The 16,754-nt window shown below is 42.3% G+C and overlaps 2 protein-coding genes across 5 annotated transcripts in view; one reads left to right on the forward strand and one right to left on the reverse strand.

Moving 5' to 3' along the window:
• Positions 1-3,927, forward strand: part of LOC137438770 (ferritin heavy chain-like) — a 91,609-nt gene extending 87,682 nt beyond the window's left edge. For both annotated transcript variants that reach the window (XM_068134113.2, XM_068134108.2), the window contains exons 5-6: positions 2,971-3,096; positions 3,203-3,927. In XM_068134113.2, the coding sequence (XP_067990214.1) occupies positions 2,971-3,096; positions 3,203-3,352 (276 nt within the window). In that variant the 3' untranslated portion in view covers positions 3,353-3,927. The remainder of the gene's footprint in view (positions 1-2,970; positions 3,097-3,202) is intronic.
• A 1,225-nt stretch (positions 3,928-5,152) lies between these two features.
• Positions 5,153-16,754, reverse strand: part of CSTF3 (cleavage stimulation factor subunit 3) — a 41,916-nt gene continuing 30,314 nt past the window's right edge. For 2 of the 3 annotated variants that reach the window (XM_068134094.2, XM_068134095.2), the window contains exons 17-20: positions 15,646-15,796; positions 15,221-15,315; positions 12,742-12,802; positions 5,153-5,875 (exon numbers count right to left, since the gene is read on the reverse strand). In XM_068134094.2, coding sequence (XP_067990195.1) covers positions 5,655-5,875; positions 12,742-12,802; positions 15,221-15,315; positions 15,646-15,796 — 528 coding nt within the window. In that variant the 3' untranslated portion in view covers positions 5,153-5,654. The remainder of the gene's footprint in view (positions 5,876-12,741; positions 12,803-15,220; positions 15,316-15,645; positions 15,797-16,754) is intronic. The other variant, XM_078767218.1, reaches the window with a different exon arrangement.

Here is a 16,754-nt window from a genome sequence, read left to right on the forward strand (position 1 = left end):
CGCAAGCCGTTCGCTTTGGACCAAACCATTTCATGTAAATAGAGGGGGGGGATATAATTTTAGATATAGATATAGTACGGGCATGCCCTAGTCTATCTATAATTCCAGTAATCTCTGTGTGTCTGTGTGTGTGTGTGTGTGTTTGTCTGTGACCGCTGTTTCTCGACAACCACGGGTCCGATATACTTGAAACTTGCCAGGTATATTGCTGGGGACCCGAGGATGTGCCTTTTCAAGGTTTCATATTAATCGGAGAAGTAGTTACCGAGCTATGGCGATTTCTTTACCAAACTCCGCAAGCCGTTCGCTTTGGACCAAACCATTTCATGTAAATAGAGGGGGGGGATTGTCACCGTACTCGCAAGCCGTTCGGTTTGGCTTTGCGAATGGACCAAACCATTTCATGTAAATAGAGGGGGGGGATTGTCACCGTACTCGCAAGCCGTTCGCTTTGGCTTTGCGAATGGACCAAACCATTTGCGAATGGACCAAACCATTTCATGTAAATAGAGGGGGGGGATTGTCACCGTACTCGCAAGCCGTTCGCTTTGGCTTTGCGAATGGACCAAACCATTTGCGAATGGACCAAACCATTTCATGTAAATAGAGGGGGGGGGATATAATTTTAGATATATATATAGTACGGGCACGCCCTAGTATATATAAAATATAGGAGCGTACGCTGGATCAGCAGGTTGCTGTGTCCTTGGACGACTCCTCAGCACCATCCCGACACACACCACTATGTGTGCGATGGAATGTGTTTTTATGGCAGCCAGAGCGCAAATCCTGCCACCAACTTCCTTGAGAGGACCCAGTACCCTGGTACTCATTTTGCCAACCTCGGAAGGATGACAAGCTGAGTTAACCCCACCTGGTATTAATTCAACAGCTGAATGGGATTCAAACTCAGGACCTTAGGATCACATGCCCACCACCCGAACCATTAGATTAGGCCAACACCAGGTATATCAGCTGTTATGCTGTGTAGCAATGTGTGTAGCGCCCCACTGCAGCAGTTAATAAGGCAAAAATCGACTCAAAACGCTGCTGGGGACGTCCGAAACGTCTGGCCAGCATGACCGCTTCACCAGGTTTGTCCGAAATCGTACTCGGGAAGTGGGACGGTCTGGCGGCTTCAACAGTATGAATGGCACGTTTCAATAAAACTCGCAGAGTACCCACCCTCGGTGTGGGTAGAGTTTGTGCATTACTTGCTGAATAGTCTTTATTTTAATTTTTGTACAAGAACAGTCTTTTGATGTTTGTAGTGTGTTTGAAGGTGTCTTAAGGGTTCTAAATATCTAAAGGATATGCTCCAATAGTAGTTAGTGTCTAAAGGGGTCGAAGGAGTTTGAAGGTTCTTTGGCGTGTAGTGGTCCAATGCGTCAAACAAGTTTGATGAGGTATATGGGGTCTAAAGGATGGATTTTTAAAGGGTCTAAAAGCTCTTGTCGCATTTTAAAGGGGTCCAATGGGGTCGAAGCAGTGCAAAGGTATGTTGTGTAACTTTTTCCACACAGACAGACATGAATGGCTTTTTATGCCTCCGTCGCCGGAGGTATTATGTTTTCAGGTTGTCTGTCTGTCCGTGATATCTGTCTGTCCGTGGTTGCAGGGAAAATGGCCTTAAAATGCCTGTTGTTGTTGTTGTTGTTGATGTTGTCTGTCCGTGATAGGTTTTCATTGCCACAATACCTTGAACGGCTGAAGGGATCCAAGTCAAACTTGGTGCAGGTATGTATAATCGGGTAAAGATTAAATTATTTGATTTTGGTGCACGAGGTCAAAGGTCAGTCAGTAAAAGGTTTATAACCTGAGAACTTCTGAATGGATCAAAGTCAAACTTGGCAGAGGCATGTATAATGATGTAAAGATCCTAACTGGTCCTAACTCCCCATTTTCAGGTGACAAGGTCAAAGGTCATGTTTGGTGAAAATCCTGTTAATGCAATAACTTGTGAACCAGTGATGGGATTTTGACCAAACTTGGTACAAGTACATATTATGATGCAAAGATTAACTGATTCGATCTTGGCATGAAGAGGTCAAAGGTCAGAGTTTGTAATAGGTTTTTGTTACCCCAATAACTAAGGAATGGCTGAAGGGAACCAAATCAAACATGGTACAAGTATGTATAATGATGCAAAGATAAATGGAATCGATTTTGGGGTCAAGAGGTCAAAGTCCAGAAGTTCCATTAGGTTAAAAATATTTTACTGTGCTAACTTCTGAACCAGTGATGGGATTTTGACCAAATTTGGAATTAGTATATATTAAAATGAAAAGATTAACTGATTAGATTTCTGCATCAAAGGTCATGTCAGGTAAAAATGTGATACTTGAGAACAGCTGAAGGGATTCAAATCAAACTTGGTACAAGTGTGTATAATAATGTGGGCGGAGGCATTTGTCGAAGAGTGCCGTTCTCGTGTTATTATAGATTATGAGTATCCATATCAGGGGTATGCCTCCGAACATTTCCTTGGTTATTGTACAATTTTGAATCCGACTATGGCAGCCATTTTTGCTAAAATAACGGAGCGCCTCATTCGCTAGCTCCGTTTGCCGAGGGCTTGCAAAGCAGTTGATACGGAACAACTGGTTTGGCAAGCGATATCATTCTGCTTGCTAACGGAACACTCCCTTATCTGTACTATTGTTGGTGGCCGTCGATAGTATTTTCTGACCACAAACTGCCTCTGCTTGGGATAGTGTTCCTGAAGCTGAAACTGGCAGTAACTCCCTGTTGATGTTTTGAAGTGAACCCGGTGGTTAATCTTTCAATTGTTTTCAACTACATTAACACGAGCGAGTTTCATTCTGATTCAGATTGTGAAACCAACCGTTGTATATTTGAGTGTCCTTAAAGGCATTGGGTTTTTGATGAAACATAAGCTTGTTGTTTAAGCCATCGTGCTTTTGGAGCCGACTGTTATCTGAACGTACGGTCTTGTCCATCGATTTGCAGAAACCAGAGAAGGACGACTGGAATAACGGACTGGAGGCCATGCAGTTGGCTTTGCAACTGGAGAAGGAAGTGAACACATCACTCCTGGATCTCCATGGTGTTGCTTCTGATAAGAATGATCCTCATGTAATTTAACCATTTAATGTCCCATTCTCCAGAGTTGTTCCTTTCAAGATTTATTTTATTTTTATGTTGAGTAAGTTTCACATCACTCCTCTTCATATCATTCCAGCTGAGTGACTTCTTGGAGCGTGAGTTCCTGGATGAGCAAGTTCAAGCTATCAAGAAACTCGGAGACTTTGTGACCGATCTGAAGCGCCTCGGTGTGCCGGCAGATGGCACTGGCGAATACCTCTTTGACAAGCTCACCCTCAAAGACTAAGGGGACGTTAAGTTGAGCCTTCCTCCACATTGGTGTTGAGTGAGGAAATAAAGCCCTGACTTTCTCCTCTTTGTTACATCAGTTTATGTTTACGTCATAACTCGTTTACCTTTTCCAATTGCAATTTCCGTTTTCCTGTTATTACAATTTTTCAGGAGACAAATTGCAGCTTTTCTAGAGGGGTCAAAGTTCATTTCATTATTTTGCTAATAATGTAAACAGTTTTTTCCTGTGTTTGGTTATGAGTGAATAAATTCTTTTTGTTTAATTGTAAAGGTATTCACGAAATATTTTGCAACTCGCACCTTGGTTGCCACGTTTGGTGTTCCCCTCAGATCTCGGCTCTGATGCTGGGATCCCAGGTTCATACACCCTTGGGATATATTGTGTGTGGATTTGTCTCTCGTCTCGTTTTTGTAATCCATTGAAAAGTTAGTTTCATGCTGTACTTGTCATCCGTTCAACATGTGCAAACTCCTCTAAGCCTCCAGAAACATGAGGGGAAAGAAAAACCCATGTAATGTTGATGTAATGACTGACTTCTATGGCATTAATAATAAATCTTTATTGTCCCTTATTCAGAGAAATCAAGTGAATTAATACTTGTAATCTCAAAGTGGATACAAAAAACAGAATTTCAAACTGGAAAAGGTAAAGAGGCATTCATCATACTGGAGTTGAATATGTATATACATATATATATATATATATATATATATATATATATATATATATATATATATATATATATATATACACGTATATATATATATATATATATATCATGATCAATTAAGGTCCTGCCTTGATGTTATTGGGGTGGTCTTTCACCAGTGATAGCATTTGATCCTGAAACTCAATATCAACTCTCCAAGTTTGTCCGCAATTATTTCAGTACTACAGTGCGTGAGTATGGAGAAGGTGGATCAGACTCGGCAACGGTTGCTCGTGTGAGATGTGCATGGAAGAAGTTTCGGGAACTGAGTGGCGTGCTGATGAGGGGAGTGTCGTTGAAGCTGAAGGGAAAGGTGTATGCTGCATGTGTGAGAAGTGTTATGATTTATGGGAGCGAGACGTGGGTAATGAACGTGGAGCAGCAACGAAGGCTGGAAAGAGTGGAAATGCGAATGGTTCGGTGGATGTGCGGAGTATCGTTGACAGAGAGGAAGACAAATGATGAATTGCGAAAGATGATGGGAATAGAGCCTGTGATTGATGCTGTGAAGAGGAACAGGTTGAGATGGTTTGGTTGTGTTGAGGAAGGATGAAAGTGACTGGTTGAGAAGAGTGATGGAAATGAATGTAGAAGGACGTAGAGGACGGGAAAGACCGAGAAAGTCTTGGCTAAAGATGGTGGAAGAAGAAATGCGGGCAAGGGGGTTAACAAGGTGAGATGCAGAAAATAGGGCAAAATGGAGAAGATTGTCATGGGGACCGTAAGGCTAACCCCCGCTCTAGCAGGGAAAATGGCCTTAAAATGCATGTTGTGTTGTTGTACAGTGGGTGAGTAACGGCACTAGGTTGGCTGACGGAGCTGAAACGTGACGATGCATGGTGTTAGAGTACAGGTGGATGGGCATTTGTGCGGCTAACTATCATGGTTTAAGGAGTCTCTCCATCCATGTTGAACATGTGGTTTAGGGGAGGGCACATGCTCTGGTGGATTTAGGGAAGGCGGTGGGTTTCGGGAAAAGAGGCGGGGTTGTTGGGGAGAAGGCAGGTGGGTTTTGGTTCAAAAGCAGTCATTGAGAATGGTTCCAAACGTAGAGGAAACAAGGTATAATCGACTCCAAAAGAAAAGATATTTAAAGACTTTTAATTTTTCATACAAAAAAAAAGGATCAATGCCCTGTAAATTAATGTACTGTATCTCCCCTGCAACAAGTACAAAGTTAATTTTTTTTTTTATTCTTTAGAATAACCTTTTAAAACAGTCCACAGCAGCAACACAAATCCAAAATGAAAATAACAATAAAAAAGATCTACAGAATGGATTTGGATTTGTAATGGATAGGCATTGGGAGTTTGAGAGACGTGTGCATTTGTAAGGTTGGAGAAGTCGGATGGTTGGGAGAGGACACAAAAAGGAGAGCAGCATTTCAAGTTTGAAGGGGTTGAAACGGATTTAAACATTCACAAATACTCTGCTTGTATCCAAACTCCAAAACTCCATCTGATATATCTCTGAATGTGTGTTCGATTTATTTTATGTATATTGCCAGGTGGCACCTTGGTTTCCATCTTTTTTTCGTTCCCTTCCCCCTGCTCCCCAGCCCCCACCCGCCCACCCCTGCTTGTCTGTCTATCTGGCCTTCTTCTGTTGTCTGACTCTGTAGATGTCTGCAGATGGTGGGAGAACTCCCCTGTCCTCGTCCTCAGACTCTACCCGAAACCCTCTTTTCCCAAGCCTTGGTCCTAACTCCCCAATGTCTGCTCTTGGCCTCCCATCCTCTCCGCGTTCGATGGCGGCCGCCAGCTCCGCTTCGTGAGAGGCTGTGATGAGTTCCACGGCCCTCTCCACTGCTAGGGTAGTGGGGACAGACATGCAAAGGCACGCACACCTTTTTGGCATTTATTTGTTGAAACACAGCAGAAACAACGCAGCAAAGACAAACTGAAAGTATCACTCTTGTGTACCACCTATTTAACATGTCCAAGCACTGCAAATTGGAAGGGTTTTGGAAGTGACTAGGTGATTTGTGTACTGCAGCACAGATCCTTAATCGCCGGTCCACAGAAGGAAAGCTACCGGTCCGTGGAGTAATGCCAGAAAAACAAATATTTCTGCCACTCACCCCCTCTTGATACCCGACGAATCCATCTGGTACAACGGAACAGATGTGTATGTATGTGTGTATATATACACAAAGAATTAAGTTAAGCACCCCCCCGTTTTTTTACAACCTCGCACATTACAAGTTTGTTGTCGTCAAAACAGTGTAATATACCCATGATATTGCTATATTTTCTGGAGAAGTGATATTACGGTCACATAAAAACATAACAATCATGCCGTTTTCAATATTTTATTCTGAATAATTTAAGGTGAAAATTTTTGGGAATTTTAGGCATATTTTCACCTCAATTTAAGTATGGAGCTATAGGTCCATCACGGACAGTGTGGATGACGTTTATGTTTTCTAACGTACAGTCATTGTTCTGAGAAGACCTCTAGCGATCTTTGCGTCAATAACGTGTGTAGGACCCACGTGATCGGATCACTGACTCAACCCTACGTCTCATAGACCCTGTAAGCCGTCGTATGCGTTGCTGTGGCAGGTTGTTCCATTCCCGATGTAATGCACGTTCCAATTCATCCAGATTGGCTAATGGAGGGACCATCTTCGCAATTTGTCGTCCCAACATGTCCCAAACGTGCTCGAGGGGGTTCAGGTCAGGACTGTACGCAGGCCAGGGGATGGTTGTCACAGCACCTTGCTCCATCCGATCACGTGGGTCCTACACACGTTATTGACGCAAAGATCGCTAGAGGTCTTCTCAGAACAATGACTGTACGTTAGAAAACATAAACGTCATCCACACTGTCCGTGATGGACCTATAGCTCCATACTTAAATTGAGGTGAAAATATGCCTAAAATTCCCAAAAAATTTCACCTTAAATTATTCAGAATAAAATATTGAAAACGGCATGATTGTTATGTTTTTATGTGACCATAATATCACTTCTCCAGAAAATATAGCAATATCATGGGTATATTACACTGTTTTGACGACAACAAACTTGTAATGTGCGAGGTTGTAAAAAAACGGGGGGGTGCTTAACTTAATTCTTTGTGTATATATATAATCTACATCAGAGGTGGAGCCAGGATTTCTTGAAAGGGGGAGGTTGGGGTCCAGAAATGAAGGGAAGAGGGTGCATTCTCTCTGAGATGCTGTGACCATGAATCCATCAAGACGTGGGATCCAGGGCTCACTCAAGGGGCCCAGGAGCTTTTGGGATAATTGATGCTTTGAGGTGCACTCTGAGCATATGCTGACCACATTGGCGACATGTTGCAAGGGGTGGGTGGGAACCTTTGTTTTGATTGTAAAATATATTTATTTATGTTTTCATTGTTAATAAAGGGAGGTGCAAAGCTCACCTCCCTTTATATGGGATTGTTTCTCTGTTCAACTATAACATAGGGACTGAAAATTCGTTTCTTGGCTTCTACTCGACGAAATCGAAATATAAAGTGGCGCCCTACATATACTGTATAGGTTAAAACCCGTCAGTGAGTAAAGTTTTTTTTTGAACTGTATGAATCAAATTGGTGCCCCTTTCTATGAACGTTTCGAGAGCATTACTTGGTTCCTCCTCGGAACACAAGGGTAGTCCAGCATGCACATGAGATTTTTTGAATGCCCATTATTTTGTATTGTTTGGCATTTTCTGCAAGCTATCGAATGTCCCTTCTTTTCTAGACTTTGCCACATGGCACATACCCTTACATAAAGGGGCCTTTTCTATGCCCCTGGTATTTTCCCCAATAATTTTGATGTTATCGAGATGGAACCTGTACCTTTATCAACTTGCAGTGACATCACTTACTCAATAATCATTTTGTAATTTACTCCGAAACAAAATATGTTTATTGTAGTAATTAAATCGTAGTATCTGAATTTGTTCAGGAACTCCAAGGACCGATGGTTCATGAATATTCATGAGTACCAACCAGAACCAATGTTGAAAACGGGAACAGTTCCCCTTCATAGTGACTATTCATGAATGTACGGCAAGAGGTTGTAGTTACACTTTCCATGTATGTATAGTCATGTGAAAAAGTAAGTACACCTCATGTAAAGTTTTGACTTTTTCAACATACAGCTATTTGATCTTCATTTCAACAATATTGATAGATAAAGGTGATATAATATAACAAATATCATGAAACATTTACATTTTGTAGTCCATTGTATAATTTAAATAAACATAAATGCAAATTTCGCATGTGGAAAAAGTAAGGACACCCTTGGCTCGAACAGGTGGTATTGCCCCCTTTGACAGAAACATCCTCAAGTAGGCGTTTCTTATAACTGTCTACCAGTCTCTGACATCGACTGGGAGAAATTTTTGCCCACTCCTCCATGCAGAATTCTTTCAGATGTGCGATGTTTGAGGGGTTTCTTGCATGCACAGCTCGTTTCAAATCCCCCCACAACATCTCGATGGGATTTAGATCCAGGCTTTGACCTGGCCATTCCAGAACCCTCCATTTCTTTCTTTTCAGCCATTCCTTGGTAGATTTACTGGTGTGTTTAGGGTCATTGTCATGTTGCAAGGTCCACCTTCGGTTGAGCTTCAACTTTCTGACAGATGGCCTCACATTATCCTCAAGCACCCTCTGGTACAATGAAGAATTCATAGTGGATTCTATGATGGTGAGCTGCCCAGGCCCTGATGCAGCAAAGCTGCCCCAAACCATAATATTTCCACCACCATGCTTTACAGTTGGTATCAGGTTCTTGTGGTCAAATGCTGTCTTTGGTTTTCGCCAAACATGTCTTCTTGTACTGTGGCAAAATAGCTCTACCTTTGACTCATCTGTCCAGAGCACATTGTTCCAGAAGTGCTGGTCTTTGCCTAGGTGTTCATTGGCAAACTTTAGTCTTGCCCTGATGTTCTTTCTGGACAGCAAAGGTTTCCTCCTGGCACACCTCCCGTGTAGATCAAATTTGTGCAGCCTCTTTCTAATGGTAGACTCGTGCACTTTGACATCAACAGTGGCAAGAGCTACCTGTAGGTCCCGTGATGACATTCTGTGGTTCTTAGACTTCTTTCAGCATCTTGCGGTCTGCTCTCGGGCTGAACTTGCTGGGGCGGCCTGGCCTGAACAAGTTGGCAGTTGTTTGGAATCTTCTCCACTTGTAGATGATCTTCCGGACAGTCGCATGATTGATTTCAAATTGTTTGGAGATCTTTTTAAATCCCTTCCCAGACTCGTAGGCATCTATAACCTTCTTTCTGAAGGCCTCAGAGAGCTCTTTTGATCTAGGCATGGTGACGCCGCACACTTCAACAACAAAGAGCAAACCAAACTAAATGTCTGAGGTTTAAATGAGACAGGTTCCTCCAATATCCTCTCTAACGATGTTCTAATCATTTGCACTTGAGCTGGTGCACCTGATTCTAATTTTATGTATTTGAAGTAGTGATAAATGTAGGGGTGTACTTACTTTTTCCACATGCGAAATTTGCATTTATGTTTATTTAAATTATACAATGGACGACAAAATGTAAATGTTTCATGATATTTGTTATGTTATATCACCTTTATCTATCAATATTGTTGAAATGAAGATCAAATAGCTGTATGTTGAAAAAGTCAAAACTTTACATGGGGTGTACTTACTTTTTCACGTGACTGTATATATATATATATATATATATATATATATACACACACACACACACAAACAACAACAGGAATTTTAAGGCCATTTTCCCTGCTAAAGCGGGGGTTGGCCTTGCGGACCCCATGACAATCTTCTCCATTTTGCCCTATTTTCTGCATCTCCCCTTGTTAACCCCCTTGCCCGCATTTCTTCTTCCACCACCTTTAGCCAAATCTTTCTCGGTCTTCTCCGTCCTCTACTTCCTTCTCCATTCATTTCCATCACTCTTCTCAACCAGTCACTTTCATCCTTCCTCAACACATGACCAAACCATCTCAACCTGTTTCTCTTCACACTATCCATCACAGGCTCTATTCTCATCATCTTTCGCAATTCATCATTTGTCTTCCTCTCTCTCAACGATACTCCGCACATCCACTGAACCATTCGCATTTCCCCCCTTTCCAGCCTTCGTTGCTGCACTTCGTTCATTACCCATGTCTCGCTCCCATAAATCATAACACTTCTCACACATGCAGTATACACCTTTCCCTTCAGCTTCACCGACACTCCCTTCCTTGTCAGTACGCCACTCAGTTCCCGAAACTTCTTCCATGCACATCTTACTCGAGCAACCGTTGCCGAGTCTGATCCACCTTCTCCATTCAGCATGTCTCCTCGGTAGCAAAATGTTTTCACACCTTCCAGCTTCAAGCCATCGCCAAGATCCAACTCAAGATTTCCTCCATATGCAGCTCCCTCTGTGCACACCTTACACTTGAATGTAGCTGCCACACTGGTTGATGCCCCTCTCAGACCACTACATTTTTGATGAACCCACTCAGCGCACATTGTACATTGAAGGGAGTTCACTCCGACACCCTTCCTGCACACAGCACATGGCCACTTCCCTGTTCTTTCCATCTCACGACATGCTTTAGCACTTGCAATCACCTTCGTTTTTCCGATATTCACCTTCAGACCTTTTGTCTCCATACATTCCTTCCACTTGTTCATCTTTTCCTTCAGTCCATCCATCTTCTCCGCAATCAACACCAGATCATCTGCATACAACTCCCACGGTAAACCCTCCTTTATATCACAGCTACAAATAGTAGTGGACTTAGTACCGACCCCTGATGCACTCACACCTTCACCTCAAACTCACCACTGTTCCCGTCCTTCGTCCTTACATATTGGGTTATATATTATATATATATATGTATATATTGTTAAAAAAAATTTTTTTTTTTTTACACACGAGTGAAGACGCTGCTCCGAGCCTCCTACCAAGCCTGGGGTTTGATCTGTTCTTCGGCACCATGATGGCACATGACGTGGCAGTCCAAGGGGAAATGTTTTTTGTTTTTACCAACAATGAGTGAGTTTTCAAGTCATTCCATCACGCACTTTCATGTGTACTCGAATGTGGTTGACATCAGAGGTAGCTAAACTTGGCAATTTCTAAAGGCAGCTAAACGCCAATTATAAAAAAAACCAAAATGTTACTGTAAAAAGTTATAAGAGACAAGTGAGGTAAGGTACCCGCACAGGTGGGAGGCCAGGATCTCAAAAATAATGTTTTGAGAAATTTTATGAAAACTCCCTACCATTTTAGGACATGTGCAAGGACCCCAACATCTGCACACCGGCGAATGAGTGTACTTGCGGAGAGAGAGAACAGCTTCGTATGGATCAAAACTCAAAATCACAATTGTGTTGAGAAATTTATGAAACCTCCCACCCACCTTAGGACACTCGGTGGGACGTCAAAATGTTCCAAAGAAAATTTGGCAGGGCTCGCCTCAAAACAGAGGAAGTTGTTCGGGGAAAGACAGACAGACAGACACTCCTGCTTTATTATATCAAAAATGTATGCCAGTCTGAAGTATGGACAGTAAAGACCATTAATTACGTGGTTCCCAAGTGGCCGTCCACGGTCATTTATCGTTGACCTTTGCCGATCCATGTTGAGGGAAGGCTAAGAACCACTGTAACTACCGTGTGCAAGTATATGATTCAATTTAAATAAAATAAACATTGGAAAAGTGGTATAAATAAATTCCAGAATTTAGTGCCGTTGATGCAGATTCGATTACACCGCCCTATCAAACACTTTACATTAGTTCTTCATGCTTGTTGTTTGTGTCCTTTATAACGTCTAAAAACAGTAAGTTACCTGTTTGGAATGATTTTCGATTTTTAATTTGACTGCCAGGGTAAAAATATTATCTCTCACTTTTCTGCGCATGCTCAATCAGGATAAGTCCAAAGCCGATATATGGTAAAACGGCAAACTTGTCTTCCTATTCATGTTCCGATTTGTGTTCAAAATACAATATTCAATTTAAATAAGTTGTTCCTCGATCATAAAATGACGTTTACAGACGGACGGACATGAAGCAATTATTGCTTAACCCAGCCTTGCGCTTCGTGTGAGCATGGTAACACTTTCAAATCCCATGTTTTAAGTTTCCTTTTGCTTTTGTGAACTGCACAATTGATCATGTTGACTACCCCTCTATAACCCCCACCCCATGACAAGGTTTTCGTATTGAACCTTGAGTGGGAGGCTAATTCTGAGTTAAGACTCCTATAATCCTGGACCAGTGGAGGTAGCCATCTGCAGTGGTGCACGTGCCCGGCTAAGTTACAAAACGGAGTTTATGCTCGCCATCAAAGCCTGATGTGAAGAGGAAACCCATTGGTAATGTACAAATTGTGTCAGCAGAGCAGTTCATGAACCTTCTGGTCGCAGGTGTAAATACATAATTTGAATAGAAACAGATTATCAAGGGTAATAAGTCAAAACTTGAAATAAATAATTTTTTTAAGCTGGAGGAGAGCAATCAAAAGAGCTCGTCACCATGTGAAGGAAATGAATGATGTCAATTTGAATAAAAGTAAAGCTCAAAAATGAGATTAGGCTCAAAGCTTCCCATCTCAAAGATTCCAACTCGAGTCCAAATACGACACTTGTGGTCCTGTAAATGTATGTTTAAAAAAATGCAATTTTGGCGTATGTAACAGAAAATGCCGCACAACTTACATTGAGGCAGTTTACAGTCACGGAATAACTCCAGCAACTTGTCAACGTGAACAAAAGGACCCTAAAAAGGCAATAAATCAGGGAGGAAAGGTACAAAAAGGAGATGAATACATCAACATATTGTTATGCACTTACAGGTGGCAGTTTGCAATTCTTCAAAGCAGCACTTTTAAATAAGAGCTCAAGCAGCCAAACCGAGTTGTTCGGATACCTAGTGACTCTTAACCTCCCAAATCGTTTAGTTTGGGGACCAACTGCACAACAGAAGTGAATGAGTAACACCTTGGTTATAAGCAAATAATTCATTCAAGGCATAATGATTGATACAACAAGAGGAAGAATTGCTTTGCAATACATGTCCCCAACTGGTCCCAATGAACGTTCTTGTTCTAAGCAATAATGGCATAACTCCCGTGGAAAATTGGTGAAATGCCCCGAAACTGAAACTCGTTCTGTAACTTATCATAATAAAGCCACACAACAACTAATTTCAGTTGAATATGTTAAAGGGTATAGAAAAAAGTACAGAAAACCACAGGTGGGACTGACAGACAGACAGACAGAGAGCAAACCTATAGTCCCCTCTGAGTAGGGGACAAATAACAGAAACGAAATGACAAAAATAAATCACAATAATTGCCAGGGTACGTCCAACTGGGGAAAGGAAGGAAATGAAATGAAATGAAATGAACAGGTCGATGGAAGGATTTAAAAGGAGACGTCAGGCCTTTTGGGAGGGTGACGGAGAAGAGAAGACATGAGGAGCAACAATACTTCAGATGAGATTTCAGTTTCAACTACAGAAACTTGCAAGGCCATGGAATTGTGAATCTGCAGTTTTAGTGGAAGCACCCTGGGGACCATCCTCCATCCCTACCCATGCTCCAGGGCAGAGGCAGCGACAGCATGATGTAGTGGTGGCTGGTAGAGCAGCAGCTGCGAAGGCGTTCCAGGCACACAAACCAAAACTGTGGAGGCCGTCTCATAGAAACGGTGAAAAAGCCCCAGCATGCGATTTCTCTTCTCTCGATGACTCGGCCTCAAATTTACTCACAGATGACACCCTCACTACCCATGGTTTCTGTTCAAACCCACACACTAATCATGTGGGTCAACTCAAGCGATGGTGAGTTAGAAGCAGCCGCATGGAGATGCGCAAATGCACTATCAGATGTTTTCCCCCCACGCTCAGGCTCGCAGTCAGTGCAGGTTGAGGGGAAAATTTTGAGAATCAATTAACAATGAACAGCAAATAAAAAATAAAATATTACCTGCTGGTCATATAATCCTAGTTTTGTGTGGCACAATAATGTAATACAGTATAGTACTGTACTTACATTCTTAATGGAATTATCTTAACAAAAATAATGCACACCGTGTAATTATCTTTACAAATGAAAATCATTTAAATTGCATTTTCACAACTCCTTCATCCAACATCCATTGTTCGTTCATTCATTCCTCAAGGGAGAAGATGACCATGACAACCGTCATTGTTTGGGGTGAGTCCGTAAATGGCTGGCGAAGCCAATCCTTGATTAGAACGGTCTGTAGCGCACTGGAAAGTAGAGGCCACTTGTGGCTTCCTGATCGATAACTTGTGGCCGTTTCAAAACTTTAGGCATCCACACCTGCATTCACAACCAGCCAATCCAATCCTTTGTCTGCCTACCCACACTTTACCTACTGTTTGTAAAAACCACAAACCTGTTTTATTTCGATATTTCTCTTCCTCCATCCCAACCCATTATCTTTTCTACAATCATGAATTCTCCCACAACTCACCCCATTCACTTGCAGGTTACAATGTTTCATTCCCTTTCCTCCTTCTGCTGGTCATTCATCCCTTTGCTTGTGTTCACCTGTTACCCACTGATCCAGTGAAAAGTGCTCCAAATTATAGCCTCTGTCACCTCGCTCTTCCACGAGTTTGAATCTCGGCCGAGCTATAAACTGTCATCCCGGTGTTTCAAAGGTAGAACGATTCATCAATGCTTGAGCCGTCCCTCGGATGGACGGTACACTGGGGGTGTCCCGTCTGCTAGCATTCGTTGGTCGACATTGAAGATCCCATGGTGTCCTTGAAGAAGAGAAGACGAGCTATCACCAGCACCCTGAAAAAATTCCAAATTCCTGCCCTAACCTAGCCCTCACCAATAATGCTACCCCGCAGCCTTGTGCTTTATACAAAAGAATAAGAAGGCGGCACGAACCATAATCAGTAATTGTAGAGAGAATTACAATCAGAATCCAGGGAGGGAAGGAAAACTACACTTGGATCCACTTCTGACTCATTTCTCCTTGTTCAAAATTATTTCTGAAAACATGTTCATTCCTGTCTCTCCTTCTACAGAACTACAATTGCTTCTCATCTGAACAAATGCTGCTTCTTCTTTATCAACAAATACCCTAATCTGTCATGGACTCACGGTATACCCATCAACCCCCAATTCCAGTCTCCACCCGGTAATGCTCTTACATGGAAGCAGATAGGAGGAGGTAGCAACTTGAGTAGGCTTATGGCTGCTCCAGGTACTGGAAACACCCCACCAGGTATAGGATGCATACCAGGAGCTGGGAGAACGGGTAGAAATGAAGATCCGTGTAAGAAGGGAGATGTAAGTAAGATTAATAGAATATAGAAGGGATGGAGTTGAGTCAGGTCGTGGAAGAAAAGTGGACACTGGTTGTAAAAAGATTGAAGCTGATCAAGCTGAAAAGGTAGATGTGGATAAAAAAAAAGGCTACAGTGTTGGGTAAAAGGAGAGGGGGAATATGTGTGGGATAGAAATGGATATGAGAACTATAACATAGGGAAGGGACAGTGGAGGTAGGGTGCAGTTCAAAGGATGGCAATAAGAAATATACAAGTAGCATGGTGGGCGATGCAGAGAATATACATACGTGTCATATGCCTTGGCTGGAAGGGAACCATTTGCCGCGTGTTGGGTTTTGGATACTCTGGCTTTTTCCCCTCGTCTCGAGATGTATGCGCATGTGCAGGTGAGATGGTGATAGGATCAGGAACAAGTCTGCCTTTGGTCCGGCCAACCTCCTGCCAAAGAGGGAACTACTCTTAAAAATGACAGTTAGGTTATGATTTCCTTTCACCTTTTATTTGCTATCATTACCTCTAGGATAATCCCATATTAACTTCTAATGAGTTCAAATATACGCACTGTCGAACCCCGCTATTCGCGGTTCAACTACTAGCGGCACTTTCCAGGAGCATATCCCCGCGAATATGTCTGGCTGTACTTTCAATTCATCACTCTTTCATTGCTTTGGCCTTTTTCAATCCTTTTCTTTCCTCCAGTTCTTTGAATCTAATATCATATCTCAAACTTGTAATTTTGCTCAATGGATGAAAACAACAGGATGTTGATTTAAGTATGCCAACTGCCTTGGGAAGCAACAAGAGGATAACGTTTTGGGCGTTAACCCTTCGTCGGAGCAAAAAGGCAATCTTTTTAACCCGTCCCATTCCGTCCAATTGCATTGTCGAAGTGTTGGCTCTATACTCGGTCATTGAGTTCCGTATTTTTCGGCCTACAAGTCGATGTGGAGTGTGGAAGTGTAGCCAATGAATAAATTATTATTTGACAGGAGTACAAGTCGAATTCGCTAATTTCCCCATTTTCTTTCATTTCAAACACTTAACACAGCCACTGAGCTTGGGGGAAGTACCGTCCCTATCGCCACTTCCCGGAATACTCTGGGTACCAGTGACGTCATGACAATGGCGCTGCTTTTCTTACCGTGCTCAGTGTGGCATTTCCTCAAGAGGAATTTCCTCCTTCCCATGGATGCCAACCGATGGGGATTGTCTGTGCTCTATGCTTTTCAAGCAAGGAAGCAGCACGTACCATTTTCAACGTCTTTGGTATGACTTGAACCGGTCTAAACCAGATCGGTGTTTTTTTTAGGAGACACCGTCTCCTTACTGGATGGCCGTTGGTACATATTATATATATATATACATGGAATTAAAAAACAAAAGTGTCTGTCCGTCC

The sequence above is a fragment of the Myxine glutinosa genome, chromosome 13, assembly GCF_964187855.1.
Source record: "Myxine glutinosa chromosome 13, kmMyxGlut1.1, whole genome shotgun sequence".
NCBI classification, from domain to species: domain Eukaryota; kingdom Metazoa; phylum Chordata; class Myxini; order Myxiniformes; family Myxinidae; genus Myxine; species Myxine glutinosa.